The sequence below is a fragment of the Anser brachyrhynchus genome (assembly GCF_964034855.1).
Source record: "Anser brachyrhynchus genome assembly, chromosome: 1".
Lineage (NCBI taxonomy): Eukaryota > Metazoa > Chordata > Aves > Anseriformes > Anatidae > Anser > Anser brachyrhynchus.
In genome coordinates, this window is record NC_137694.1 from 166,775,298 (window position 1) to 166,803,007 (window position 27,710).

General features: G+C 43.0%; 1 protein-coding gene and 1 long non-coding RNA gene across 24 annotated transcripts in view; one reads left to right on the forward strand and one right to left on the reverse strand.

Moving 5' to 3' along the window:
- Positions 1–207: 207 nt before the first annotated feature.
- Positions 208–27,710, forward strand: part of MYCBP2 (MYC binding protein 2) — a 198,143-nt gene continuing 170,640 nt past the window's right edge. For all 23 annotated transcript variants that reach the window (XM_080576146.1, XM_080576157.1, XM_080576166.1 and 20 more), the window contains exon 1: positions 208–862. In XM_080576146.1, coding sequence (XP_080432272.1) covers positions 600–862 — 263 coding nt within the window. In that variant the 5' untranslated portion in view covers positions 208–599. The remainder of the gene's footprint in view (positions 863–27,710) is intronic.
- Positions 3,946–27,708, reverse strand: LOC308187824. Its single transcript, XR_013944947.1, has 2 exons — positions 13,868–27,708; positions 3,946–12,231 (listed from the first exon to the last, which is right to left on the reverse strand). It is a non-coding gene; the product is annotated as an uncharacterized lncRNA (long non-coding RNA).

The following is a 27,710-nucleotide window of genomic DNA, read 5'->3' on the forward strand; positions in this document are numbered from 1 at the left end:
GGGGGATGGCGGCGACCCTCCCCTCGGGGGACCGGGGGCTGACTCCAAACGACCTTTCCCTCCGTATAGAAGGGGCGGGAGCGGGGCTGGGGCTCCGCGGGGGAGCCCCGAGGCCTCTGAGGGCCGGCGGCTCGGCGCCGTAATGGAGGGGGGGAAGGAACGGGCGGCGCCGAGCCGCGCATGCGCCCGGCCCGGCCCCGGCCGGGAAGGAGGGAGGCGGAGGTGGGGCCGGGGCGGCTGCGCGGCGAGGGCGGCGGCGCGGAGGAGAAACTCCGGAGGGGAAGCGGCGGCCGCCGGCCTCCGCCCCCCGGTAGCGGGAGGAGGAAGCGAAGCGGGCGGCCGGGCCGGCGCCGGCCCCGAGGTGCACGGTCCCGGCCGGAGCTCGGGCGGGCGTTTGGCTCCCCTCCGCCGCCGAGGGGAGGAGCGGCGGCGTCCCCGCAGCCCCGTCCCCGGCGGATGAGCAGCCCGCGGGGCGGCTTTGGCGGCCTCGCCATGGCCGGGCCCCGGCGGTGAAGGCAGCGGGAGCCGCCTGCGGCCGTGTCCGTGCCCGCGCCCGGCCGGGAGGCAGCGCAGCCACCAGGGGGCGGGCGGGGAGGGGGATGAGCGCTGCCGCCGCCGCCTCCTCTGCGGGAGCCGCCGCCTGCACCGGGGCCGAGGGCGGCTTCTTCTTCCTCTCGGGCGGCTCCGCGCCCATGGGGCCCGAGGAGGGCTCGGCCGGCGGGCTGGGCGCCCTGGCGCCGCCGTCGGTGGGCTGCCGGGGCCGCTACCAGCTGCTGCTCTCGGGGAAGGCCCTGGCCGACAGATACCGGAAGATTTACACGGCGGCGCTGAGCGACCGGGAGCTGGGGAGCCACCCGGGCAGGTAACGAGCGCCCATCCCGGCCCTGCGCCCATCACCGGGCGGGGGGCTCCGCCGCCCCCCCCCCCCCCCCCCCCCCCCTCCCCGAGGCCGGGGCACGGCTACCTGTGCCCGCCTCCCCTCCCCCAGCGAGGTTTGGGGCGAGATGACGCCCTTTTCGCCAACGGGGGCGATCCGAGCCCCGGGCCGCCCGGCAGCAGGGCGATGGCTCGGCCCCGTGCTGCAATCCGGGGCCGGTACGGGATAACGGGACCCCGCCGGGGCTGGCCGTGCGGCTGTCACGGGCTGAACCAGCCCACGGGCTGCCAGCCTCGCGCGGCACCTGCCCGTCCTGCCGGCGGGGCCGTGTGTCAGAGCAGCCTTTCACCATCCTATTTTTTTGTTCGTTTCGGACGTCGCTGCCCGCGGAAAGATGAGGGAGAAGAAATGGGGCGCCGCCGGGGCCCTGAGGAGGAGGAGGAGGCGGCTGCCTTACGGGAGGGGGGCGAGGGGTGGTGCTGGCATGGGCACCCTCCTGCTGCTGCCCCGGTGCTCCCCGCTGTGCCCCTCTGGAGGTGGTTGGGGTCGTGGATGGCACGGAAACGGGGCCGTGAGCCGTGATAAGGCGTGGTGGGGGTGGCCTGGCGGCAGGAAGGAAGACCCTTCAGTCGGTGTTGAGTTGGTAAATGGCTGCACAGCACGAGGTGCTTGGCATCCTTGGGTGTTTTCTGGGTTTTGTTTGGTTTTCTGCCCGGCTTGAACAGCAGGGGTCACTTCCCCCACAAAAGGCTGCGTATGGGAGTGTGTAATAGTGTAAGAAACTTAAAGAATAACGTAATCTTCCCAATGTGCTCTTGGCAAGTGCCAGGAACGTGTGCTCTCTAACACTGGCATTTGACATCTTTGCAATTTCTGAGTTCTCTTCAGATCGTATGACAGGGAAGCTATACCTTTTTACAAATGTATATATTTTTATATGTGTATATATAACATATATGCGTGTATATATATGACGTATACATACTGTGTGTATATATACGCACTATATATATTTATAATAAAGTATGTATATACATGTATATGTATAGTATTTATATATATACATAGTACCTGTAAGTTTTCTTACCCTTGTTCTTCCTTAGCCCAGCACTCATGCCTTTTTCCTTTACGTCTTTTTTTCCAACTTTTGAGCATTTAATCTTGGGACTGCAAGTGCTAAACGTGAAGAAATCTGTGTTAAGCTTTAATCAGATGTGATTGTTCAGATATCTAATCTGAATTTTTACCTTGATATGCCTGTACTATTTAAAGCTGTAGTTTTGAGCTTTTGTCCTCAATGGTTTTTGGTTTCAGCATAATTCAACTGGTATCTCTTCTACTTACTGTTGTAGAAAATACTAGCTTTAAGTGGGTGTAAATTTCAATATTTTTAATGTATTAATTTTGACTCCAAGATACCATAAATTGCATTCATTTTGAGTCTGTTTCCAACTAACAGGTTACTATGAGAATGACAATTAAAAGAGAAATGATGACATTCAAAAGTTGCTGTGTATCTTCAGTTTTGAAGACTAGAGTTAGTCACTTGTCTTGGCTACGTTTTATAATCTTGCAGTAAATCACAGAAGCCAGAATCCTCTGTACAGGGGAAACAGATTGTGTTAAGGTATTAGGCAGGTGAATGCCAGCTAATTAATTATGGTGAATACAGTCAGCCTGGATAGCAGGAATTTTAAGAGGTTTAATGTTTAATAACCAGGTGTTGCTCACCATCTCTTGATACTGACCCCTAACATCTCTTTTATCAGACTGATGGCAGCCAACGCACTACTCATCATCTCCACCCTTTTCCATAGCAATGTCAAAACATTCCAGTTTAAGATTTGAGAATTTCAGCTACCTGGTGGTCTTTAAAAAGAAATTGTGAGACATTACTAACATTTTCCTGTGCTCTAAGGCTCTCTGCTTTGAAGGGTGATAGTACAACCTGCTTGCGATATGTTGACATAGAATTCTTGCTTCATGTCTGCAAAATTGTGCTCTGCACTTAATAGTGTGATCAATGCCTCATTGAGCCCTTTTATTCCAAACACTGACTTAAATGTTTATGAAGAACTAGAGAGCTGTATTAGAATGCTTGTGCACAGAAGAGGAAGTGAGGCATTGTGAAGAATGTTTAAAAGTTGCACGTAAGATTAATTTCACATTTGCAAGGTGTTTGTGCTAGCTGTCACCTGAAAACAATGAATATCACGTGGTGAGTAGGATGGAGTAATTGGCTTTGAAACGGCGCTAGCAGTGTTTTGCATATCCTCCTGTAATGCTGGCCGTGGTGTTACAAAAACTTTGGTCGCCAAAGAAGATGGTTTGGTTGCTATGCTTGTTGCCCGCACCATGTTTACATAATTATTTATATAGTCTCTTGCAGTAACAGATTAGAGACTCATGCTGGGTTAAAATTAACTTGGCAAAAATGGTTTGTTGTAATCCAGCCTAATTCCCCGATCTGGCTCACCTTGCGATTGTACCCATGCTTGTGACAGCGTGAGGGGAAGGTTGCACAGAAATCTTTGCACAGAGAGGTGGGAGGAGAGAGGCTGCTGCTTTTGCCACCAGCGCCAGGCTAATAATTTTATGAAAGGGAGCAGAAATAAAGTATCTAATGCTGTAATTTAATGTACAGCCATCTTTGGTCAGCTGACAACTTTAAGAATCTGTTACAGTGCAGAGCAGTGGGAAATTTGCATGTCAAATCAAGATTGGTTTGGAAGATGAATCTACTCTGAGTATGTTTAATCTGTAGTTTGTGCTTTGTGGCTACCAAAATATATGAAGGTGATCGTTAACGGCATTATGGCTGATATGGCCATGAGGGTCTGTAAAACGCAAGTAGGAGCCTCTTCAGGGGACAAGTAAATGTTTCATGTTATTAGAACATGAACCCACTCATACATGGCTTCTGAGTGGATGAAACTCCAAGTCTGCTCTCTGTTACTGAGAATAATGGAAGTTCTTAAGTGTTTTCACTCCTGAAACTTTGTATTTACAAAATAGGGCACTTTAAAGGTATTTCTGATTTTCACGTTTTGCTGTCTTCAAATATATAGTTTTTCTTCTGATATATCACTTGGAATTTAATCCTAACAAACACCTCTATCCAACTGAATTGCTGCTACTAATTCTTGTGTATCTCAGGGCTTTCCCTAGACTGTCAGACCCTTTGCTTTTCTTTTACTTGTGTACATATACTAGAAGAATATCAGGTAGGTTTATTGTGTTCTTTGAAATCTTCTGTCATATACAGATAGAAATGAATTTGTAATGGCTTTTGTGTGGCCTGTCTTGTAATGCAGATGTTTACTGAATAATTTTGACTAATGTGAGTTTTTAATATTATAGTGACAATATATTCTGAAATGATAGTAATTTCACACTCACATCTGAGTGTTTTCCCATCTGGTTTGCAGCTATCAATTGGTCTTTACCAAAAAGATAGTTTTTTTTTTTTTTTCCTGAAGAACGTAAACTCAGCAATTGTGAAAGTAACATCAGGCAGATAGATCCAAGAATGGTTTCCGAATAGGTTCTTCTTTGATCCCATATGCATTTTCAATTACTTATAAGGACTGTGTCTGTATTTCTCTAGTAATATTAGGTGTCAGAAATGCAGCAGTATTTATTGAATAATAACGAGTAATAATATTGAATATGCTCTTTATGCTTCTTACTAAAGTGAGTCATCCTGCTGAGCTTATCAGATTGTTAGTTTGTTCTTTACATAGTTGCTAGAAACAACCTATCAATTAATGTAGAAGCATTAGGAACTTAAAAATACGGCTGCTTTTTCTGGATTACCTTTTTTTGTCCATTACTTCCTTGCTAGCGTTGCCTCTTTTATATTGGTTCCCACACAGAAAAAATTGTATTTGCGATCTGGGAAGAAAAAAAAAACAAATCTAATGGTGTGAAGCAGCTTGCCTTGAGACCAAGGAAAATTTCGGTTATTGCTGGAGTGTAAGATTTGTGCTATTGACCAGAAATCAGATGGGTGTTTCTCCAGCCATTTGACTGAAGAAGAGGCAGCCAATGTCTTTTGTTTCGTGATGATTCTTTCCACTGGACGATAAAGAAACTTGGGGAGGTAGGCCAGCTCATCTGCACTCATAGTGGTAAACTATACATCCTTTGGAGCAAATGGATCACTAGTTCGTTGTTTAGGCCTTTCACAGTTAAGTGAAAGTCTGAAGTCTTCCCTTATGACCCTAAGTCTTCCCATATGCCCCTTATGCTCAAAATGCAACGCTTATTTGGCTGTGGAGTACTTTAAATTTATACTTTATAAATATATATTTTTCAAAATTTTATTGGAGAAATGCTATTGAAATAATTCACCTTCGTGCTAAGTTATTAAAGCATGTGTAGAAACCATGTTTATTATATTTAGATACATGAAGTTTGTGTAGATGTGGTAGTTGGTATACCAGAAAGCCTAAATTTCCTAAGATCTAAAGTCTTTATAAAAGCTATAAGCTGCTTTCTGTTTGGGACTTGATACTTCTTTTTGTTTTGTTTTTGTTTGATTAAACTATAATTGCAAAAAGCTTGGAAGTATTCATTTGTTTGTAAAAGTAAGGTTAGTATACATAGAGACCAATAAAATGATTAGTGGTGTGGGTTTTTTTTGTGAAGAATTAAGTATTCTTTTCCCGCTTTACTCCTGTAAAAAGATTTGCTTCTCTGTTTTTCAATTCTTATGTTTTGTAAATGTCATTTTACCGAAAAGAAAGTTGAAGCAAGTCCGTATGTAAACTTAAAACTTTATTTTATTAGAAAATTTATGCGCTGCTGAATCTTACATTTTAGCTGCAATATAGCAGTGCTTTAATACTTTATTTTCAACCCTGGATATGGGGAGAGCAGACTTCAGGTTACTCAGGGAACTAGATAGTAAGGGCCCCTGGGAAACTGCTTTTGAAGGCACTGGGGTCCTTCAATGTTGTTCACTTTTTGGGTACCACCTCTTAGGAGCAGAGGAACAGGCAGTTTGAATATCTTGGAAGTCAAGGAGGCAGGACAGAGGCTGAGCAGGAAATCACGAGAAAAAGAGAGATCCTGATCCTTCTACAGATCGGGAGGAAAAAGAAAGTATGGACACTGAAAGTGAGGTTGGGTGACATGGGAGGACTACAGAGATGCTGTTGGCCACTGTAGGGAGTTCCCAATCAACTCAAAGCTGGCAAATGCTGTCCCAGTTTTCAAGAGGGTCAAGAAAGAAGATCCTGGTAATTACAGGCCTGTCAGTCTCACTTCAGTGCCTGGTAAAGTTATGGAGAAGATTATTCAGGGAGTTATTGGCAAATGTCTGAAACACAACACAGTCTTTGGACACAGCCAGTACAGGTTCATGAGGGGAAAGTCCTGTTTAACAAACTCAGTTTCCTTTTATGACAAGGTAACCACCTACCTAGGTGACCAAGGGAATCCAGCTGATACAATATTTTTGTATTTCAGAAAAGCTTTCAGTACTGTTTCTCACAGTGTCCTTCTGGACAAAATGTCCAGCATACAGCTAGATAAATACGTAATGTGATGGGTGAACGATTAATTGGCTGACAGGCCAAGCTCAAAGTGTTATAGTAAATGGAGTTACATCAGGCTGGCAGCAGTCCCTAGTGGAGTTCCACAGGGCTCCATTTTAGGGCCAATTCTCTTCCATGTTTTCATAAATGACTTGGATGCAGGACTCAAGTACATATTAAGTAAGTTTGCAGATGACACTGATTTATGAGGAGCTGTTAGCTCCTTCTAGGGTGGAGAGGCCTTGCAGAGAGATCTGGACAAATCAGAGGGCTGGGCAAATCACTAACGATATGAAGTTTAACAAGAGCAAGTGCTGGATTCTGCACCTGGGATGGTGCAACCCTGGCTATACGTACAGACTGGGGGATGTGAGGCTGGAGAGCAGCCCTGCAGAAAGGGATCTGCTGTTCTGATTGATGTCAAGTTGAACGTGAGCCAACAGTGTGCCCTAGCAGCCAGAAGAGCCAAGCATGCCCTGGGTTGCATCAAGCACAGATGGGCGTTGCTAGCTGGTCAAGGAAAGTGATGGTCCCGATCTGCTCTGTGCTAGTGCAGCCTCACCTTGAGTGCTGTGTGCGTGGTTTTGGGTGCCATGATGTAAGAGGAACATAAAACTATTAGCATCCGAAGGAGGGCTACAAAGCTTGTGAAGTGCCTAGAGGGCAAGATGTATGAGGAGCAGCTGAGGTGCCTTGGTTTGTCCAGCCCAGAGCAGAGCAGGCTGAGGGGAGGCCTCATGGCGGCCTGCAGCTCCCTCACGAGGGGAGCGGAGGGGCAGGCGCTGAGCTCTGCTCTCTGGGGACAGCGACAGGACCCGAGGGAACGGCATGGAGCTGGGACAGGGGGAGGGTCAGGCTGGGGGTTAGGGAAAGGTTCTGCACCCAGAGGGTGCTCGGGCACCGGGACAGGCTCCTCAGGGCAGTGAGCATGGCACCAAGCCTGCTGGAGGTCAAGAAGTGTCTGGACAACGCCCTCAGACACATGGTCTGCTTTTTGGGTAGTCCTGTGTGGAACCAAGAGCTGGACTCAATGATCCTTGTGGGTCCCTTCCAACTCAGGATTTCTATGACTATATGATTTATTCTGCTTTTAGTTAGTTGGGATTAACTTGTTGTTAAACTAAAGCCATGTATTTTATATATCTTTTTCACATATATTGTGATAATGGAAGTTGTTTTACAGATTTTTTTGTTTTAGAGATGCTATAGTAGGTGCTTAGTCTAATGTGGTTTGTGTTTCTTCAGTGTTGGCATAGAAAATGGAATGGGAAAGAAGCAAGTAACCTGTCTGATTGCAAAATTATTAAGAAGTCAAGTTGATAAAATGAGGGTGAAAGCACTGGCAAATAGACTAAAATTTCTAAGCACCTTTAAAAGGACAACGTGAATTCTCTCTTTCTCTGTTTTAAAAATTATAAAAAATGGAATCCATGAGGGGAATATTCTGTTTCTGTGGATTGCTAGAAAGGAATTTCCATTTTGCCAAGATGGATGTGGAAACCTCATTAGATGTCTAGTGATGCTACAGGAGACCTTTGTCTTTGTAGTCACGCGTCCTTCTATTTCTTATGAAGGAGGAGCGTACGTAATTTGGAAAGGCACTAGTGCATGTGATAGAATCACACTGTGTGGTTCTTCTATTTATTTTGGAGTACAAAATAATACTGTGTGGAACGTCTTGTTTTTCTGTCACAAGTTCAATTGCAGGCCGTGCTGGAGCTGAACAGAAGTTACAAAAAAAGCCCTGTGAAACTAGGTTTTGTAGCTCTGAGAGTGTGTTTGTATGAGTGCGTGTCAAGTATCAGCAGCTACTGTGTGAGCTGCTATTTAGGGACATTGGGAGTGTGGACCAGCGGAGAAGGAAAACAATTATGTGCAGAACATGTCAGTTTGTTACCAAATCATTTGTATTGGGAATGTACCAATTTAGCAGTAATATTTTGATCATTATTGGTTAAGGCTTCTTAGTGTTTATATCGTAATTGTGTCAGGAAGCATCTTTCCAGAAAATTATGACAGCAGATTGCTGCCTCTTTTTCCCATTATTGGCTCTTCTGTTTCAGCTTCAGGATTCTTACAGACGCTATTTAAGCGTAGGTAAGGCCCTATGTCATTTTCCTTTCTTGGTAGATTGATCCTTGATGTTTGGTGATCTCTTGTTACTGCTGCTAACTTTGAGGATCTTGGCTACTCAGTGTGCTCCAAAATACTGTGTTTCTAAAATAGTTTATCCTTTCTGAACGTCAGGTTGTGGATTATTGATGAGAATGTTTGTGTGAATGTGATTGTAGGTGTTGGTATCTACACAGTGGCAAAATCCTCAACTGCAGCAAGACCTCTGACTCAATTATTAGCTTTATGCTTGTAGTTGTCAACTCTGTTACATTAAGTTCATGTTACGTGAAATTTCTTCCACTTGAAACCAGCAAACATTGCCTGAATATTCTGCCGAAGTTCACAAGAATTTGGAATTTTAATACCCAAACATAAAAATAATACAACTTCTAAGTAGGACAGGATGAGAAAAAATAGCATATTAGATTTGCAACATTTGTGGTTTACTTCATTTCCTTAATATTTTAACCAGCAACTGATTTTTTTCTAATTTATTTCAAGATGGGCCACAGCTTCATGGTTAAAGGAATAATTAGAGCTAATTTTGCTTAATTGGGATTGGACTTCCATTTTTTAAAGACGTATGAGTTCTGATGGCAATTTAATATCAAGTTGGATATTTTGTTCTCAGCAATCTTCAGACTAATCTGCATGTCCCAGGGATTCTTCCACCTACTGATTCGAGACCATCTGTTTATGTGTTCCAGTCTCTTTTTTTCTTTCAATGCTAGTTTGTGGTGGGGGTTCTTTTGTGTTTTTGTTACTGTTTTGTTTTTAAACTGTGAGGAAATGCCAGTTAATGTTTCGATTCCAGTTATGCTAGCTGCTCTGGCAGACTGGTGGTCTGTTAAGTGACAAGCAGAAGCAGTTAAGGTTAGGCTGGAGCTGGAGTAATGTAAGAAGTTACCATCCCCCGCAGCTGGCTGTGTTAAATGAGTTGAATGGGCTTTCTGCTTCATGAGAGCTTGATGTTGAATTTGTGCTTCCACTGTGTGAGGATTTTTATATTTTTATTTTTTTTCTTTCACAACTCTTCCACTCCCTGCCCCATCCCCTTCCATATTATGCTCTTCTTCTTGGCCATGGTATCTTGAGGATGCTGTAGTAAATTCTTCTCTTGATATGACTACAGATGCGTTTACAGAGAGCACAAATAACATATCAGTAAGTCTTTTGTACTGAACCATTTCCTGCAAACTGTTTTGTGTCCTCCGTTTACTTTGGAAACTGGACTCCTTACAGCATCTCTCGAAAACATGGTTGCGTTTCTCTTTCTTACCTTGCTTGCCATAAACAGTGCTTCAGACTGAGATGCTGGTTGGAATAATAGTCTTAGAATTAATTAAAGCTTTTATATTTTAAATATACTCTTGTTAAGTAATCTTTCACAGTCAATTCCTACCACTGTACCACTCCAAAAGATGAGTACTAGAAATTGGCACAGGAGAGTGGGCTACTTGTATTCTAAATGGCTACACAAAGATACATGGTTCTTATATGTTTAAATGTATGCTTCATTTTTTTTCTTAGCAACCAATATTTCTTAGTAAATAGCATATCATAGCTCAGTACCTTCCTTCAGACTGATGAATGTGTGGGACTAAGTTTTTATCGTTATAACTGTACGATAATTCTTTCTTTGCATGTGATATATCTATCACAACTTTAATGTAAGAAAAGTGTGGGTATTTTTCTTAATAATTTAATAAGTCTAAACCTGTACTAGTTGCACAGCCTAGACAAGAAACAGAAGTTCAGCTACCTTGTCCCCATATCAATCTAACCAAAGCTCTCCAGATTTGTGCCATTCCTTATTTTTCATTTTCTTCCCTTGATTTTACTTGATTCATGTTCCCAAGCATAATCGTTTAAGGTAATGGTTTTTCAGCTGTGGTTTGTGAACTCCTGGAAAACACTTCATAGATTCTATGAAAGTGGAAGTAAGATAAGGTGAAAAAAAAATAAGCCCATTGTTAGTAATTTTAAATTCATTAGAATGATTCAAACCACTACTGAAAATTTTTATAGGTCTACAAATCTAAATAATTGGAAGTGTCTTCTATAACTTGTGCTGCAGTGTCATAGGATTTAGGTTGTTTTGATCGTGGGCTCTGTCAATCTGGAAAAATACCTAGCTAAGAGTTTGAGCCTTAACAAGGTCAAACCCTGAACTCTTTGTTTCGCTTCTCCAGCATTCTCTGTCTTGTTGATAACATCACTCATCTTTTCTGTTGCTGAGCCTTTATGTTTGTCTTTATACACATCCAATCCAATGATTGTCTTTATACAGATCTGTGGCCAGTCTTTTGCATTACATTGAGATGAACTTGATCTTAAATACCGTATTGTCCTGTTTTTTTTATCACAGCTTCATCTCTCATATCTTGATTTTTCTCAAAGTATTCTATCCCCTTTCTCTTCAAACTCTCTATCCCATTTTATCACTAGAATATAGTAGAATATAGAGTGTTGACCATTTGGAGAATGGTAAGTTTTCAGTAGTGTGCACTAGGTGGTTGCAGCTTGTGCTGTCCAGTGAAGATGGTGCAGTATTTATTTGTTTCTTTGTAATAGTAGTCCCTCTGTCTAAGGATTTAGTACTGTCATTAACAGCTGTAGTGTGCTTTTTCTTAAAGTGTGCTCTCTTTAAGTAAAGTTCTTCCTTAATTTCATGGAGCTGATTCTCTAAATTAAAATTCTGCTGATATGACTTTTAAAAAAAAAAAAAAAAAAAAGCTTTGTACATGCTTTTGTTTTGGTGGTCGCATTTGGATAGGAAAGTGGCCAGAGGTTCTGATACTGTTTTTGCTATGGCAGAAAGACTTTTTTATTTTTACCTAAGCAAAAAAAAAAAAAAAATCCCTAAAGCTGTCTGTAGAGGTGAGAGATACAAAATGCTTTCCTTCACACTGAAAAACTAGAAGTAGAATACTTTACTTACATGTATTCTTGCAGATCTAATTTCATGGATAATGTTTCAGCTAATTCATGAAAAATCAGGTAATTACAGAAAAGAAACTATACCTGTGAGTGATTGTGTTGAGAAAGCATTCTCTTTGTGCAGAGAATACTTTGTAGGTGTGCTTCATTGTGCATTCTCTGTGCTACTAAAACAGCATAAATATATCATAAACATTTTATTTGTAAAAGGGAAATTTCTAGATACTGTTTTGCAGTTCTGCTGTTCTGTCATGGTTAAATTAAAATCAGATCTGTTTCACTTGTATAGTTGGTTTAAAAGTTTAAAAAGGATATTCCAGCAGGCTGAATAACCTGCATCCGTAAGCCTCCAAAAATTAGATTTTCGAGGAAAAAGGACGCTAATTGTTTTAAAAATTCATGTAATAGTAATAATAATATAATGTTATGTCATAAACTTGATAAATTGCTCTGAGTTATGAAACTAAGTCGTTGTGATTAAAACGATGTGCAATTTCTGCTCACAAACAGCAGCACATTAAATTCCCAACTGAGAAAGTAATATTTTTTTTTTCCTTTTTCTGTACCAGAGTGTGCAGGAAAGAGTCCCAGACTGTAGTAACATGGCTGTTAGCCTTAGCTGTATTCCAGGCGTTTGATGTCTTAACTTAGCTGTAGCTTCTGCTTAGCTCTGTATTCTTCCTCATGCAGTGTTCTCCCAAATCCATCAGACTCCTTTTTTGATTTTTTAAACCTTTTCTCTTCAGATCCTTTAGAAGCCTGGTACCCTGAGCTGGTGGAAGGGGATGGGGAGCAGGATGTGGCCCTCGCTATCCATGAGGAAATGGTTGGCGACCTGCTACGACACTTGGATGGACGCAAGTCGATGGGGCCGGATGGGATCCACCCAAGGGTACTGAGAGAACTGGCTGAGGAGCTGGCCAAGCCGCTTTCCATCATTTATTGGCAGTCCTGGCTATCAGGGGAGGTCCCAGTCGACTGGCGGCTAGCAAATGTGATGCCCATCTACAAGAAGGGCCGGAGGGTAGACCCGGGGAACTATAGGCCTGTCAGTTTGACCTCAGTGCCAGGGAAGCTCATGGAGCAGATTATCTTGAGTGTCATCACGTGGCACTTGCAGGGCAACCAGGTGATCAGGCCCAGTCAGCATGGGTTTATGAAAGGCAGGTCCTGCTTGACGAACCTGATCTCCTTCTATGACCAAGTGACGCGCTTGGTGGATGAGGGAAAGGCTGTGGATGTGATCTACCTTGACTTCAGTAAGGCTTTTGACACCGTTTCCCACAACATTCTCCTCAAGAAACTGGCTGCTCGTGGCTTGGACTGGCGTACGCTTTCTTGGGTTAAAAACTGGCTGGATAGCCGGGCCCAAAGAGTTGTGGTGAATGGAGTCAAATCCAGTTGGAGGCCGGTCACTAGTGGAGTCCCCCAGGGCTCAGTGCTGGGGCCGGTCCTCTTCAATATCTTTATCGATGACCTGGATGAGGGGATCGAGTGCACCCTCAGTAAGTTTGCAGATGACACCAAGCTAAGTGCGTGTGTCGGTCTGCTCGAGGGAAGGAAGGCTCTGCAGGAGGATTTGGATAGGCTGGACCGATGGGCTGAGGTCAACTGTATGAAGTTCAACAAGGCCAAGTGCCGGGTCCTGCACCTGGGGCACAACAACCCCAAGCAGCGCTACAGGCTGGGAGATGAGTGGCTGGAAAGCTGCCTGGCCGAGAAGGACCTGGGAGTACTGGTTGATAGTCGGCTGAATATGAGCCAGCAGTGTGCTCAGGTGGCCAAGAAGGCCAACAGCATCCTGGCTTGCATAAGAAACAGTGTGGCCAGCAGGTCTAAGGAGGTGATTGTCCCCCTGTACTCGGCTCTGGTGAGGCCGCACCTCGAGTACTGTGTTCAGTTTTGGGCCCCTCGCTACAAGAAGGACATGGAGGTGCTCGAGAGAGTCCAGAGAAGGGCAACGAAGCTGGTGAGGGGTCTGGAGAACAAGCCTTACGAGGAGCGGCTGAGGGAGCTGCGGTTGTTTATCCTCGAGAAGAGGAGGCTCAGGGGTGACCTCATCGCTCTCTATAGGTACCTTAAAGGAGGCTGTAGCGAGGTGGGGGTTGGTCTATTCTCCCACGTGCCTGGTGACAGGACGAGGGGGAATGGGCTAAAGTTGTGCCAGGGGAGGTTTAGGTTGGATGTTAAGAAGAACTTCTTTACTGAAAGGGTTGTTAGGCATTGGAATGGGCTGCCCAGGGAGGTGGTTGAGTCACCATCCCTGGAGGTCTCTAAAAGACGTTTAGATGTAGCCCTTAGTGATATGGTTTAGTGGAGGACTTGTTAGTGTTAGGGCAGAGGTTGGACTAGATGATCTTGGAGGTCTTTTCCAACCTAGACGATTCTGTGAAGCCCAGTTTAGCCTGTCCTACTAGCTTGCTTCTGTTTTTCTCCTATTTTAATTGGATTGCAGTTGATATTCCTTGCCCTGATTTACAGATTGAAGTGGCTAGATTTTTGATGATTTTTCCATTTGTAGATAAACTGCTTTAGCTCTGACTTGCCTTTTATATTGGCATGGTGAAAATATACATCAGAATACTTTTTTAATAATGCAAAGAAGATAGTACAGAAACTGGTAATGGTTTGGGGGACATACACGTGGCTGTTAGAATGACTGTTGAGCTATTGCTCACTTTAGTAAAAAGTAGTGGAGTTCCTCGAACATTAGATCTCAGAAGTACCACATGAAGATAGTAATGCTAGTAATGCTTATCAATATTTGAAGTGATCTGAAGATAATATTTGTTTTATCAACAATCAAAAAAAAATCAAGCTTTTATTATTTTGGGAAAGGATTGATTGTACTCTCTAGTTTTGTTTTGAGATCTGTCACTCAAGCTGAGTGGTTTCCTTCTCCAGTGATTCTCACCGGTGAGTTCCTTAAAACATCTGCAGCCCACGATGGAAAGTAATAGTACTCCCAGTGTTTTTCAACAACATCTACAGATACCTTCAGGACAGAGAAAGCAGTGATATTCTTTACCTTTCCTTCAGTAAGTCTTTGGACACTGTGTCCCATGACATCCGTGTAGACAGGCTGACAAACTGTGTGTTAAATAAGCGGGCTGTGAGTCCGGAGGCTCACGATCAGTGACACAAGTGACACAGAGGAAGGCCTCTAATAGTGTACCACAGGGGTTGATACTGGTACCAATACTGTTTAGCATCCTCGTTAATGACCTGGATGTTGAGACAGAGTGCACCCTCAGCAGATTTGCCAGAGAACAAAACCAGGACTGGCGGCTCATACACCACGTGGTTGTGCTGCCATTTGGAGGGACCAGGACAGGCTGGAGAATGGGGCTGAGAGGAGTCTCATCGAGATCAGCAAAGGGAAACGTACAATCCTGCATCTGGGGAGGAGTATCCACAGGCACTAGTAGGTGCTGGGGGGCTGGCCAGCCGCAAAGCAGCTCTGCAGAGAAGTAGTTTGGGGTGCTAGGTGGACAACAAGCTGACTCTGAGCCAGTAATGTGCCCCTGTGGCAGAGAAGGCAGATAGCCTTCTGGGCTGGGTTAGGAAGTGTTGCCAGCAGGTCGAGGGGAGGCGATCCTCCCTGCTCAGCTCTGGTGAGGCTGCATCTGGAGAACTGAGTTTGTCTCCTCAGTACAGGACAGACATGGAGCTACTGGAGAGAGTCCACCAAAGGGCCACACAGATGCTGAAGAGACTGGAGCACCTCTCCTGTGAGGAAAGTCTGAGAGAGCTGGGACTGTCAGCCTGGAGAAGAGAAGGCTCAAGTGCAGTCCTGTCCATGTGTGTAAATACCTGGTGGGAGGGAATGAAGAAGAGTTAGCTAAGCTTTTCTCGGTAGTGGTCACTGACAGGACAAGAGACAATGGACACAAAAATCATGGAATTCAATCTGAACACAGGGAAACACTTTTTTTTTTTTTTTAAACTGTGAGCGTGGCCAAGCACCGGAACAGGTTGCCCGTAGAAGTTGTGGAGTCTCCTTCCTTGAAAATATTCAGAACCCAACTGTATATGGTCCTGGGCAACCATCTCTAGCTGACTGTGCCAGAGCAGGGCGGTTCCTAGAACCACAGCATGGTTGAGGCTGGCAGGGACCTCTGGAGCCTATGTGGTCCAGCCTCCTGCTCTAGCAGGGACACCCAGAGCAGGTTGCCCAGGACTATATCCAGGTGGCTTTTGAAGGTCTCCAAGGAAGGAGACTCCACAAGCTCTCTGGGTCACCTGTGCCAGTGCTTGGTTACTGTCCAGCAAAGTTATCTCCCTTCTAACCTACATGAGCTTGTGATATGGTAATTCTTAGGAAAGTAGCCCAGGATGAGAAAACATTTATAAGAGGCTTACCTGTTGTCTTCTGACAGGAGGTGTCCCAGGGAACAAACCCAAGGGGTGTTGAACAGTCTCGCAGCAGAGCTGTGCTCAAGCCGTGGTGGTCATGTTACTGTAAACATGTATTGGACCTCCATGCCGTAATTCAAGGGAAATAGAGGGAATAAGAGGGGAACTGAAAAGGTAATAACAGATGCAGTTTTAAATAAAAGCTACACAGTTGTCCTAACATTCCTGTAGGAAGAGGTGCGTGGTAACAAGATCCAATTGTACTATTTCGTATCATCAGCTCTGTCACGTGAGCAATTTCTGGTTTGTCCCAACATTTTATTGACTTCCCTCCCACCCTTCCTTTGGTTTTATATTTGACGGATGTTTATCGGTTGTTAACAGCAATGGTCTATGCCCTATAAAAAATAAAAATAAAAAGCAAGTAACTTCTTGCAATAAAGGAAGAAATACAGTCCCACAATTTTGAGCTCTTCAGCCTTGATAACCCTTTTTTCTTTAGTGTTCCCTTTCCAATATTTTGAAGCCCTTAATAGTTGAACTTCCATAGCAAAAAGACAGTGAGTAGTAAGTGTCTTGCTGACAGGCACACTAGTATTTATCAGCTGTGGTTCTCCGTTATGCTATTTGATGTTAAGATCAAACTTGAAACTGGATTACAAATTAACAGCTGTTTTGGAGCACTTCGGAGGGTGGAGTAAATGGCATGGGAGATAGCGAAGCCCAGCAGAGGCTGCGGTTGCTTTAATGTCTCTCTGTAATGGCTCTACCCTTCATCTGTGTGATCATGTATCAGATAAATTATTTAGAAGATAAAGAAAAAGCACAAAATAAACATCATTGTAGTTCATCAGAAGAGTACTGATTTTTTTCTACATGATTGAAAACTGATGCAGATCCAGTAGAAAAGACAGTAGTGCCTCATTATACGTTAAAACAATTGCAATCAGTGATGAAGGCAAGAATAGAGGACTAACAGGCTAGAGAGTAGCTTGGTGTTTTCACAAACCTGATGAAATTCCTCTGTATGTTGGTTGGAAAAACTGGCAACAGGCTGAGACAATTTCAGAGCTATTAGGAATTATCTTGGAGACTTCACAGATGTATGAGGTTCAAAAGACTGATACAAAGCAGATTGATAAAAAGTCCCTGAATAAAAAATGGATGAAAAAAGACTCGATGTACTACATTGAGCTAGACTACATTTCGGAAAGTACTGAAAAAAAATCTTTTATAAATCAAGGTGGTAAGTTAGACAAAGTGGATATATGATGAGCCCTGTCTGGGTGTTGTGGTTTAACCCAGCAGGCAGCTCAGCACCACACAGCTGTTCGCTCCACCTGCCCCCCTCAGTGGGATGGGGGAGAGAACTGATAAAAAAAAGTAAAACTCGTGGGTTGAGGTAAGGGCAGTCTAATAGAAAAGGTGTGTGGGGGGGAGAATACAAAAAACAAAAAATACACAAAACAAGTGATGCACAATGCAATTGCTCACCACCAGCTGACCAATGCCCAGCCAGTTCCTGAGCAGACCCCCAGCTAACTCCCCTCAGTTTTATTGCTGAGCATGCCACCATGGCCAGCCTGGGCCAGCTGTCCTGGTTCTATCCCCTCCCAGCTCCTGGAGCACCCCCAGCCTGCTCACTGGCAGGGCATTGTGAGGAGCTGGAAAGTCCTTGGCTCTGTGTAAGCACTGCTCTGCAACAGCTAAAACATCAGTGTGTTATTAACAATACTTTTCTCCTAAATCCAAACACAACACCATAACAGCTACAGTGAAGAAAATTATCTATCTGTAACCGGGACACTGGGAAACAATACTTGGTCACTATTAACAGTTATCTAAAATTATTTTTCGAAAATTATGGAAGAAAATTAGTACTTCCCCCAAATAATTTTAAGTGTTAAACTTATTTTAAGTCAGATGATAGTTAAGTTTGGATCCAGCTCTGGGTATGGACCCAGCCTGACCTTCAACTTAGCTTGCTATGAGCTGAAGCAAGCCCAGAATGTCTTGTTGTTGTAGATCAGCTAGGAGTATAGAGATCTCTACATCTAGCCTTGGGTCTGCTCTGGGAAACACACTGAACTTCAAACAGATGCGAATAAGAAAAGCTAGTGTTGCCCCCATCTACTCTGGCTGGACTGTAGCCTTCCTCTAGTTGAATATTTTTGTGTTGTCTTCCAGCTGCTAATTTGGCTGCTCCTGTTCGAATGCAAAGTGGGGTTATACCTGTTGAGACGCCCACTGTGGCTACGTGCTGCCCACCGGCCTGCTGCCAGACAGCCCGATGCCTGGAGCAGCAGTGGTTGTGCATCTGGATCTGTCCTAGGTCCTGAACTGCTCCATCTCGGCAGCCGTGTTTTCAGAGAGAGGATTGAGTTTGGAGATGAAAAAGTTTATAGGTGATGCAAAGTTGAGAAAGATTGCAAGTATTACTGAAGATGATAACCTCAATATATGTTTAGCTCTAAGGGAAAACAACCAATATGAACAAATGTAAAACCAAAGTGAATGAAAGTTAAGGTAAAAGTTATTCATGATAGCTTCTACGCATTATATAAAATTATGAAGTGAAGGTGTCGTGCTGTTGGAGTGGTTTTACTTTTGTTTTCAAAGTGCATGACAAATTCTTTTCTGTAGGAAACCTGAAGTAATTCTTGGCCTTTTGTTTGTAGCTGAGGATTGGGGGGTTTCCTTGTCCCTTTTCCTGAAAAGCTAAGTATGACTGTAAGACAAAGAAATTCGTGTCAGTGATGTAAACGATCTGTGGTTTAAGCTGAAGGAACTGAGACTGTTTAATTGGCAGAAGACTTTTATTTCTCCTGAGAATTGAAATAAATTCAGGCTGATCATGGAAAAAGAGGAAAATAAACTTTTTTCTACCACAAAGAAGTAAAAAAAAAAAAAACATTAAATTGTCATAAGGGAGATAAAGACCTCACAAAGAGCTTGATTAAGACCTCACAAAGACCTTTCTAGTAGGATTACCGGACATGATGACAGCATGATCAATAGTATCGGCAGTATATTGGCAGTATTTAATAACTTCGTAGGGAAAACAGTTGTCAAGAGTTGTTGTGGGTTAACCTTGGAAGGGAGCTAAGCAACATGCAGCCACTTGCTTGTTCCCCTACCTCCAGGGGAATGGAGCAACAAGAAATGGAGAGTAAAAGTAAAAAAAAAAAAAAAAAAAAACCAAACAAAAAACAAACAAACAAAAACAAAACAAAAAAAACACAACTTGAGTTTTGACATAATTGGCTAATTATTGAAGGAAAAGTGGAAGAAGAGAGAACGAAAAAAAAGTGATGCAAAGGCAATGACTCACTACTCCACAGGTTGACCCATGTTCATCCAGTTACTGAGCAAAAGATAGCTAACCTCCATAAACGCCTTATTTTCCCTTTTTTTGCTGCTGAAAATGTTGCTATAAGGCATGGAACACCCTTCAGTTAGTTGGGGTCAGCTGCCTGGTTGTGTCCCCACTGACCTCTTGTGCACCCCCCGATCTATTCAGTGGGAGGTCGGGCATGCAGACTGAGAAGCTGGAAAGGCCTTGATGCTGCACAAACGCTGTTCAGCTGCAGATTTCTTGTGGTTTAATCCCAGTCAGTAGCTAAACATCACACAGCTGCTGTCTCACTCCCCCTCCTCAACAGAACAGGGGGACAAAATAGAATGGAAAAGCTTGTGGGATGAAGGAAGGACAGGGAGCTCACTCACTAATTAGCGTCACAGGTAGAACAGACTCAACATAGGGAATATTAATGTGATTATTGCCAGTTGGTAACACTAGAGAGCAGTGAGAACTAAAAGCAAACTGAAAACACCACCAACACCAGTCCATCTTCTGCTTCCTCCTCCTGAACTGCATGGGGGAACAGGGAATGGGGGATACAGTCAGTCCATAACACTTTGTCTCTGCTGTTCACTCATGGTTATTCTCTTCTCCTGTTCCCACATGGGGTCCCTCTCGTGGGTGCTGCCCTTTCTGAATTAATCCTACATGAGCTTCCCATGGACTGCAGCTCCGGCCCGGGGCCTGCTCCTGCGGGGGCTCTCCATGGGCCGCAGCCTCCTCCAGGCCACATCCACCTGCTCCACCGGGGGCTCCTCCACGGGCTGCAGCGTGGAGATCTGCTTCATGTGGGACCCATGGGCTGCAGGGGGACAGCCTGCTCCACCAGGGGCCTCTCCACAGGCCGCAGGGGAACTGCTGCTGCCTGCCTGGAGCACCTCCTGCCCTTCTGCTGCACTGACCTTGGGGGCTGCAGGGCTGGTTCACTCCTCACTCTCTCAGCTGCTGTTGAATAGCAGTTTTTTTTCCTTCCCCTTTCATAAAGTTGCTCTCCCAGCATCACTCACTGGCTCAGCTCTGGCCAGCAGTGGGTCCCTTTTGTAGCTGTCTGGAACTGGCTCTAATCTGACATGGGGCAGATGCTGGGCTCTGCTCACAGGGGCCAGCCCTGCAGCCACCCTGCTACCTTGCCACGTAATCCCAATATAATGTTCAGCTAACATCAGTGTGTTATCAGCATTGTTTTGGTTCCAAATCTAAAGCACAGCGCCTTATGAACTGCTGTGGAGAAAATTAACTACATCCCAGCCAGGCCCAGTACAGGAATGAAGTGGAATTTGACTTCCTCTGCTGGACCAGGGAATGGAAAAATTAACCTTTTTGGTTCCTTCCTAGACATTCCTTTTAATGATTCTTGACTATTTTCCACTTGTCAAATTATGTTCTAGATTGTCTGTACATTTGAAGTTTGAAAAAGTGTTGTTAAAGGTCGGGTACACACTGTCCACATTACAGAATCACAGAATGGCTGAGGTTGGAAGGGATCTCTGAAGATAATCTAGTCCAACCCCCCTGCCGAGCAGGATGATCTAGAGCACATTGCGCAGGATGGCATCCAGGCAGGTTTTGAATACCTCCAGAGAAGGAGACTCCATAACCTCTCTGGGCAACCTGTTCCAGTGCTCTGTCACCCTCACAGTGAAGAAGTGCCCTCTCATATTCAGCCAGAACCTCCTGTGCTTCAGTTTGTGCCTGTTGCCTCTTGTCCTGTCGCTGGGCACAACTGAAAAGAGACCGGCTGCATCCTCTCAACACCCTCCTCTCAGATATTTATATACATTAATGAGGTTTCCCTTCAGTCTTCTCTTTTCCAGGATCCATTTTCTTTTCAATTGATCCATCTGCACAGAGCAGCTATTGATGTTGCATGTAAGCATGTTTTTTGTCATGCATTTACAATACCCACAGGTATTGGTTATATCCAAGATACTGTGTGTATTGATTCAAGTGATTGGCTTGTCTTAATATAAGCGTATATTTTAGGTGTGGTGGTACGCTTTTCATCCCTTGTTTTCTTGTTAGCTTTGCATAGTACTGCAGTTTTCATTATGCTAATTCCCATAGAAGTCTGCTTGTATGTCTAAATTTGCTGTGTTTGCTGATCCAGATGGTGAACAGATGAAAAGCTCAGTATGTCTCTACTTGGAAGCATAATCAGAAACATAGCAAGGTACCAGGAAAATGCTAAACTCAGGACTAGAAAAAATGTACTCCTTCCATAATGTAGAAGCAAAGTTACAGAGCAGTCAAATTTTACTTCAGTATGTAAACACTGAGGATCACAGTATGGTTGAATTTGGAAGGGACTTCTGCAGACTGTCTAGTCCCACATTTCTGCATAAAGTAGTCTTTTTCTGTAAAGCTAATTTCCAGTCAGTTGACTGATAGTGTGTACAGGTGCACGAGGTTATTCCTCCCCAGATGCAGGACTTTGTTAAACGTGATGACATTCCTATTGTCCCATTTCTTCAGCCTGTTGAGGTCCCTCTGAATGGTGGCATAACCATCTTGTGTATCGACCACTCCTCCAAATTTTCTGTTATCTGTAGACTGGCTTGAAGCTGGACTCTGTCCTATTATTCACAACCCTGTGACCCCAGCCATTTGGCCAGTTTTCAGTCCACATTTATCTAGATTGTACTTCCACAGTTTGTATGTGGGGATGTTGTGACTGACAGTGTCAAAAGCCTTACCAATGTTGAGATAAACAATATCCATTGCTCTCCTGTTACCTGCCAAGCCAGCCTTTTTGTTTAGAATGAAAGTTTGGTCAAGCATGATTTCCTCTTCGTAAATCCAAGCTGACTGGTGTCACTTTCTTGTCCTTTGTATGTTCATTTCAAGGATTATTTGCTCAATCACCTTTCTAGGTGATGAAGCTGACAAACCTGTACTTCTCCAGGTCCTCCATCTTACCTGTGAAGACAGGAGGAACGTTTGTTTTTTTCAGGTCCTCAGGAACTTATGCCAATTGCTATGACCTTTCAAAAATTATTAAGAGTGGCATTGTAGTATCAGCAACTAGCTCCCTCAGTACTTGCAGGCACATTCTGTCAAGTCCTGTTGACGTGTGTATGTCCACTTTATTTAAATGTTCATTAACCTGATGCTCCTCCACTGAGGGTAAGTCATCCTTACTTTCCCTCTGGTCTCAGTAGCATGTGATTGCTGTTCTAGTCTTATCATTAAAGACGGGGGTGGTCAAAGTGACCTGGTCCTTACCTTGTTCAGCATTGAGCTCACGTTTTCGCTAGTATTCCTTTAGTTACTTGTCCTTTTTGTCCTTCATATCCCATGCCAGATTCAACTCCAGGTGGGCATTGGCTTTTATACACCCATCCCTGAACGCTCAGGCAGTGTCTCTGTATTCCTCCTGGGTGACTTGACACTGCTTCAACCTCTTGTATGCTTCTTGTGCTTCCTTTTTATGCTTGAATTTTGTCAGGGGCTAATTGTTCATCCATGTAGGCCTCACATCACATTTGCTTGACTACCTGCATGTGTGAACAGGCTGCTTTTGAGCTTGGAAGTTGAAAATGAACTCTCCTGCACACCTTTCTCTAGGAGACCGTACTCCCATGAGATTCTTCAGAGTAAATCTCTGAACAGGCTAAAGTCTGCTCTTCTGAAGTCTAGGGTTGTGGTTCTGCTTTTGCGTTGCTCCTGTGTCTCAGGACTCTGAACTCCACTGTCTCGGTGTTAATGCAGCCATGGCTGCCCCCAACCTTAATGCACCCAACTGGCTCTTCCTTGTTTAAATGCCAAGTCCAGCAGCGTGCCTTCCCTCATTGACTCCTCAATCATCTGTGTCACGAAATTACCACCCAAGCACTCCAGAAACCTACTGCATTGCTTGTGCCCTGTTGTGTTGTCCTTCCAGCTGATATTGGGATGGTTGACATCCCCCATAAGGATCAAGGCCTGTGAGGTTTCTTGCAGGCCTCATCAACTTTTTCCTGTTCAGGCTGTGTGTATCTGACACCCAAAATACTGTCATATTGGTCTGCTCTAATTCTAACTGTTAATTTCTCAACTGGCTTTGAGAGTCATCGAGAACAGTGTCAACTATTTCATCTCCTGTCTAGATCATGAAAAGGACAAGGACAATTCACTTGCATTATGCAACAACTATGATAGATGTTCTGGTAAAGTTTGGATGTGAGAAGATAAAGGAAAATCATCAAACTAAATGGTAGAAATGTGAAAATTACTGTGTTTGCAACATCTTTTGAGGTATAAATTAAAACCTCCCAGAAACTAAAAGAAGGGAGTAATGAAGTCATTGCATTTTCCAGGCAGTCATTTTATATTGATGCAACTTGGTTTACTCAAAATAATCTTCTCTTCCTCATCTCTCTTACAAATAAGTCTGTAGTATTTTAGCTCTCCGGCGGTGACTTAGGAGTAGTGGTGCTTCTGTGTGCTGTTGGGTGACTGTAAAGATAAGTCTTTGAAAAAGCTATGACAATCAGATGTTGTAATATGTTTATTTAAAAAAGAGAATCACAAAGGCGTTTAGACTTCCTGCAAATCCAGTACCACCCTGACAGTTTGCTGGGTAGAACTTGAGGTAAATAACACTCAGCACACAAAACAAATTTGAGAAGGAACAGAAGTTTTAAGTTCATGAATCACATCAGGACTATTAAGCCTTGGGGGAAGTGTTCTGTTTGCATTTCCTCAGGTTTTCCAGAGTAAGATCAATGGTTTTGAGGCAATCGAGGAGCATCCCCCTAGCAATGCAGCAAATATTGCAAACGCTAGCTAATGCTACTTCTGATTTGAAACCAGATGAGCTAAACATGCTGTTACTTCCTTCCACTAGAGATGCCACAAAGCTGAATGGAAGTTGCAGTTGTGTCATTTAAAAGCCCAGCAATCAGTTGTCGCCTTTTTTTTCCTTTTTGGTTTGAGACAATTGCTAAATATTTGAGAGCTGAACATTGAGAGTTGAACATCTGTGTGATTTTACATCTTTGCTGTTATTTTCAGTGGATTTTTCTCTAAAAGCTGTAATAGCACCACTCACGCATTCTTTGCCGCAAACGTTTTACTGTCAAGGTCTCCTCATGTTCTTTACTCATTTGATTTCCTTTGTGGTCTAAATCAAAATTAGTAATTTAGTCTGAAATGCTAAACAGTTTACAGAAAACCTGCCTAAGTCTTGCTGATAATCAAAGTTTGGTTTGTGTGTGATACTGATAAACAGTATCAATAGCTGGCTTGAAAGTTAAAGGCCTTTTGTCACTGGAATTAGACTGTCAGCAGAGAGTTTTAAGACCTTTGCACATGACGGTTTACAGCAATTTACAATTGTGAACCAAAATTTAATTAATAATTTAGCTAGAAAATCCAACTGAACCAAGCCATATCAGGTGTTGTTAATCTTCAGCCAGTAGAAGAAACAGGCAGATAATTAATGCTTGTGGTTTTGAACTGGAAATGACTCATAATCTGCTTAATGTTATTTTTCATGAAAATACTTGACCACATATTATCTTTCCTATCTCAGTATTAAACCTCCTGTCATAATGGCATGTAACTGTAGAGCTGTGAATATCATGTATGTCTTTGTTACATGCAGGTAAATTATAAACAGGTGATATGAATATAGAAATGTTTATAAAGTTAGTGTTGATGGGTGTTTTTGTTTGCTTATTTGTTTTTAATGATTAATTGCTTACTAGTTCTGAAGTTTATTCTGGATACAAGGTGAAAGTATACTTCCTGAAAAAAATGTTTGAATTTCAGTATCCTTGAGATTTTGTTTTAAGAGAAGAAAACGAGGAAGAGAAATGTGGATTTTCAGTATGGCTTTTCTATACTCAAGTAGTTTGCATGCAAAACTTTATTTAAGCCTAAAACTTGCAGAAAATAATGACTGCAGTAGTGGAGTGACTAGGAAAAGCTTATATTTGCAGCATCTGTAATAGTTGATATGTGAATGTAGGAGGAGATCACAGCACCACCATTTGAACTCTGAAAGAGGAAGTAAGCCCATTACTGATCTTTTCCACTCGCTAACTGAAGAAAACATTATCTAGGTATTATTGACAAATGAAATTAGTCCTTAAAATGACAAGGGTTTTGTCACTTTGGAGACGAGCCCAGTCTTAGAGAGGAGAAAAAGGAGGTTTCATTTTGAGGTGTTTATTGATAAATACACACAATGAGAAAAATAGGCACCAAAATAGGGACAGCTCCTGTGAAATATTTACAAAATGGAAAGGAAAAAATGCTTGTAATGTTTGTAGACTATAGCAAATTTGGAGACTTTACAAGGATTTTGGCAGGCAGGATTAAATTTGAAATGTCTTGGCAAATTGAGTTACTGTCCTTTTTTTTTTTTTAAAAAAAAAAAGAATAAAAAGAAAACCCCTCTTGAAGTTGGCTCTGGTAAGTGCAAATTGTACTGTGCAGTTGTACTGTACTAAAAGGCACAATTAAAAGCACAACTAGGTAAAGAGTAATGCAAGCTCAGTTTGGAGGCTTGCAGGAAAAAGGTTTTCAAGTTATGGTGGGTTGTGTGAAGCTGGCCAGGTAATACCTAGAATACAGTTAAGTATGACCTTGGAGGCATATGAGGCAATTCTTCCTCCTCTGCTCAACAGTGAATAAATAAGTATTGTCTTAGTTTTAGTCAGTGTGGTTTACATTTGGTATGGACTAAGAGAGTCCACAATAAATCCGGACTTTTACACGTGAATTTAGGATAAAAGTTTTATAAGAGGGTATTTGGTCCAGAGAAGATTGAGTGACTACAGAACAGAAGGGACTACAGTGTTCTTTATGTTTGACAACAGAATAAGAATTTATTGCATTAAACTGTAATAAGGAAGAAGAACTTGTCCAGTATAACTAAATAGTGAAACAGACTATGGAGGGTGGTTGTAGAAATTCAGACATCAGAGATTATGTGGATTGTTACTACTCCTTCCTTCCTCTTAAACATGTTGGGCAGACTCTTATATATTGATCCTTTACTGTTGAAGGGACCTTTGGAGGTCGTCTAGGTTCTCTTCATAAGCTTTAACATACTGTATTTTTCCCCCCCTCAACTGAATTGCCTCTCTTAACTCCAGGATGATGGTAGTTGTTCCTTTTTATATACAAGACTCAAAATTTATAAGAAAAGTGGGGAAGTGATTTATTTTTGCAGGAAGTATCTTGAAGAAGTATGTGCCACCCTCTGAGTGTTAACAGATGAAGGTGGGAAAGGTGATGAAATTTCTAGTGGGCAGCTTTTCTGGGATACTCTTTGCAGGGTTTCTTTGAGCTTGTTTTGTGACTGGTGAGTGTCAATCAAACTTCAGTTTCTAGCTGTTGACTGCTGGACCACAAGACGTGTATCCTCTTGAAGTCTGAACACTGTATAGGAGAGAGTTGTAAGCAGTATGTTTCTAGTCCCTCAACACTATCGTTCAGAACAAAGCTGTCCAAATAAAATACTAGATCACCCTGGTTCTCAGTCTCTTTCCAACTTGTTCCCTGAAATTGAAACTTCTTACTACTTGTGATTTTCAGATTCCACAGTTTTATTTTTCCAACTAATCTGAACTGTAAACCATTTGAGTAATGTTTGAGTGGCACAGAAGAATGTTAGTACCTGCTGCTTAAAGTCCAGTCTAGAATGAGCTGTATGCTGCACAGATAACATCTGCCTTTTTTGCAGAGGGCTTGTAGTCTGAACAGAATAGAGAAACATAGAGTAGGTTAAAACGCATACATCTCAAGCAGAATTTTCTTGGAGGTGGTGACAAATGTCTATGTGTGTATGGTGTCTTTTATACTTCGGTGTCTTTTTTGAAGGTTTGTTTGTTTGTTTTTCATTGGATAATAAAATAGAGGAGAAAATGTGATAGGAATGAGGTGTGGACAGAAGAGGATTAGAGGAGCATGTGTTAGCTGGAGCTGTAGTGTGAAGGGATGGAAATAAAAAGTCTGTACATTGAGGCTGGGGAAAGAACACACAAAAGTTTAAAAAGTGGCATGTTCAAATGTTGTAGTTGCCTCCCATCACCTGAATGCTCTGCCAAATGATGCATCTGTAAAGCTGTTTTTTTTGTATAGGGAGGCTTGAATCTTTATATCTGGTAAAGACTTCACAAAAGGTGTGTGTTCTGGTGTGAACATTCTGGTTTTGGTAGGACCAAAACATATTCTGGTTCTAATGTAACCAGTTGTGAATCATTAAGAATTCTCACTTCTAGCATTGGTATGGTAGTAATGGGCTTGTAATAGAAACAGTAGGGTAAAAAATATGAAATGGAGGGTTGTTCTTTTTTCTTGCCCTAGCAAATAGTTTGCTTAAAATAATGAGAGTAAAGGTTCTTGATCCAGTGGAGCATTAGGAAAGCACAATTTTAAAGACCTCTGATTTGTACGCTGAAATTTTGACTGTATTGGTTCTTATTGCTTAGGAGAAAAAGTTTTAGAGGACTTATCACAGATTTTTATTTGCTGGTACTGCTGTTTACCATGGGAAAATGAAGGAATTTTAATTAGTTTTTTCTGCTCTTTT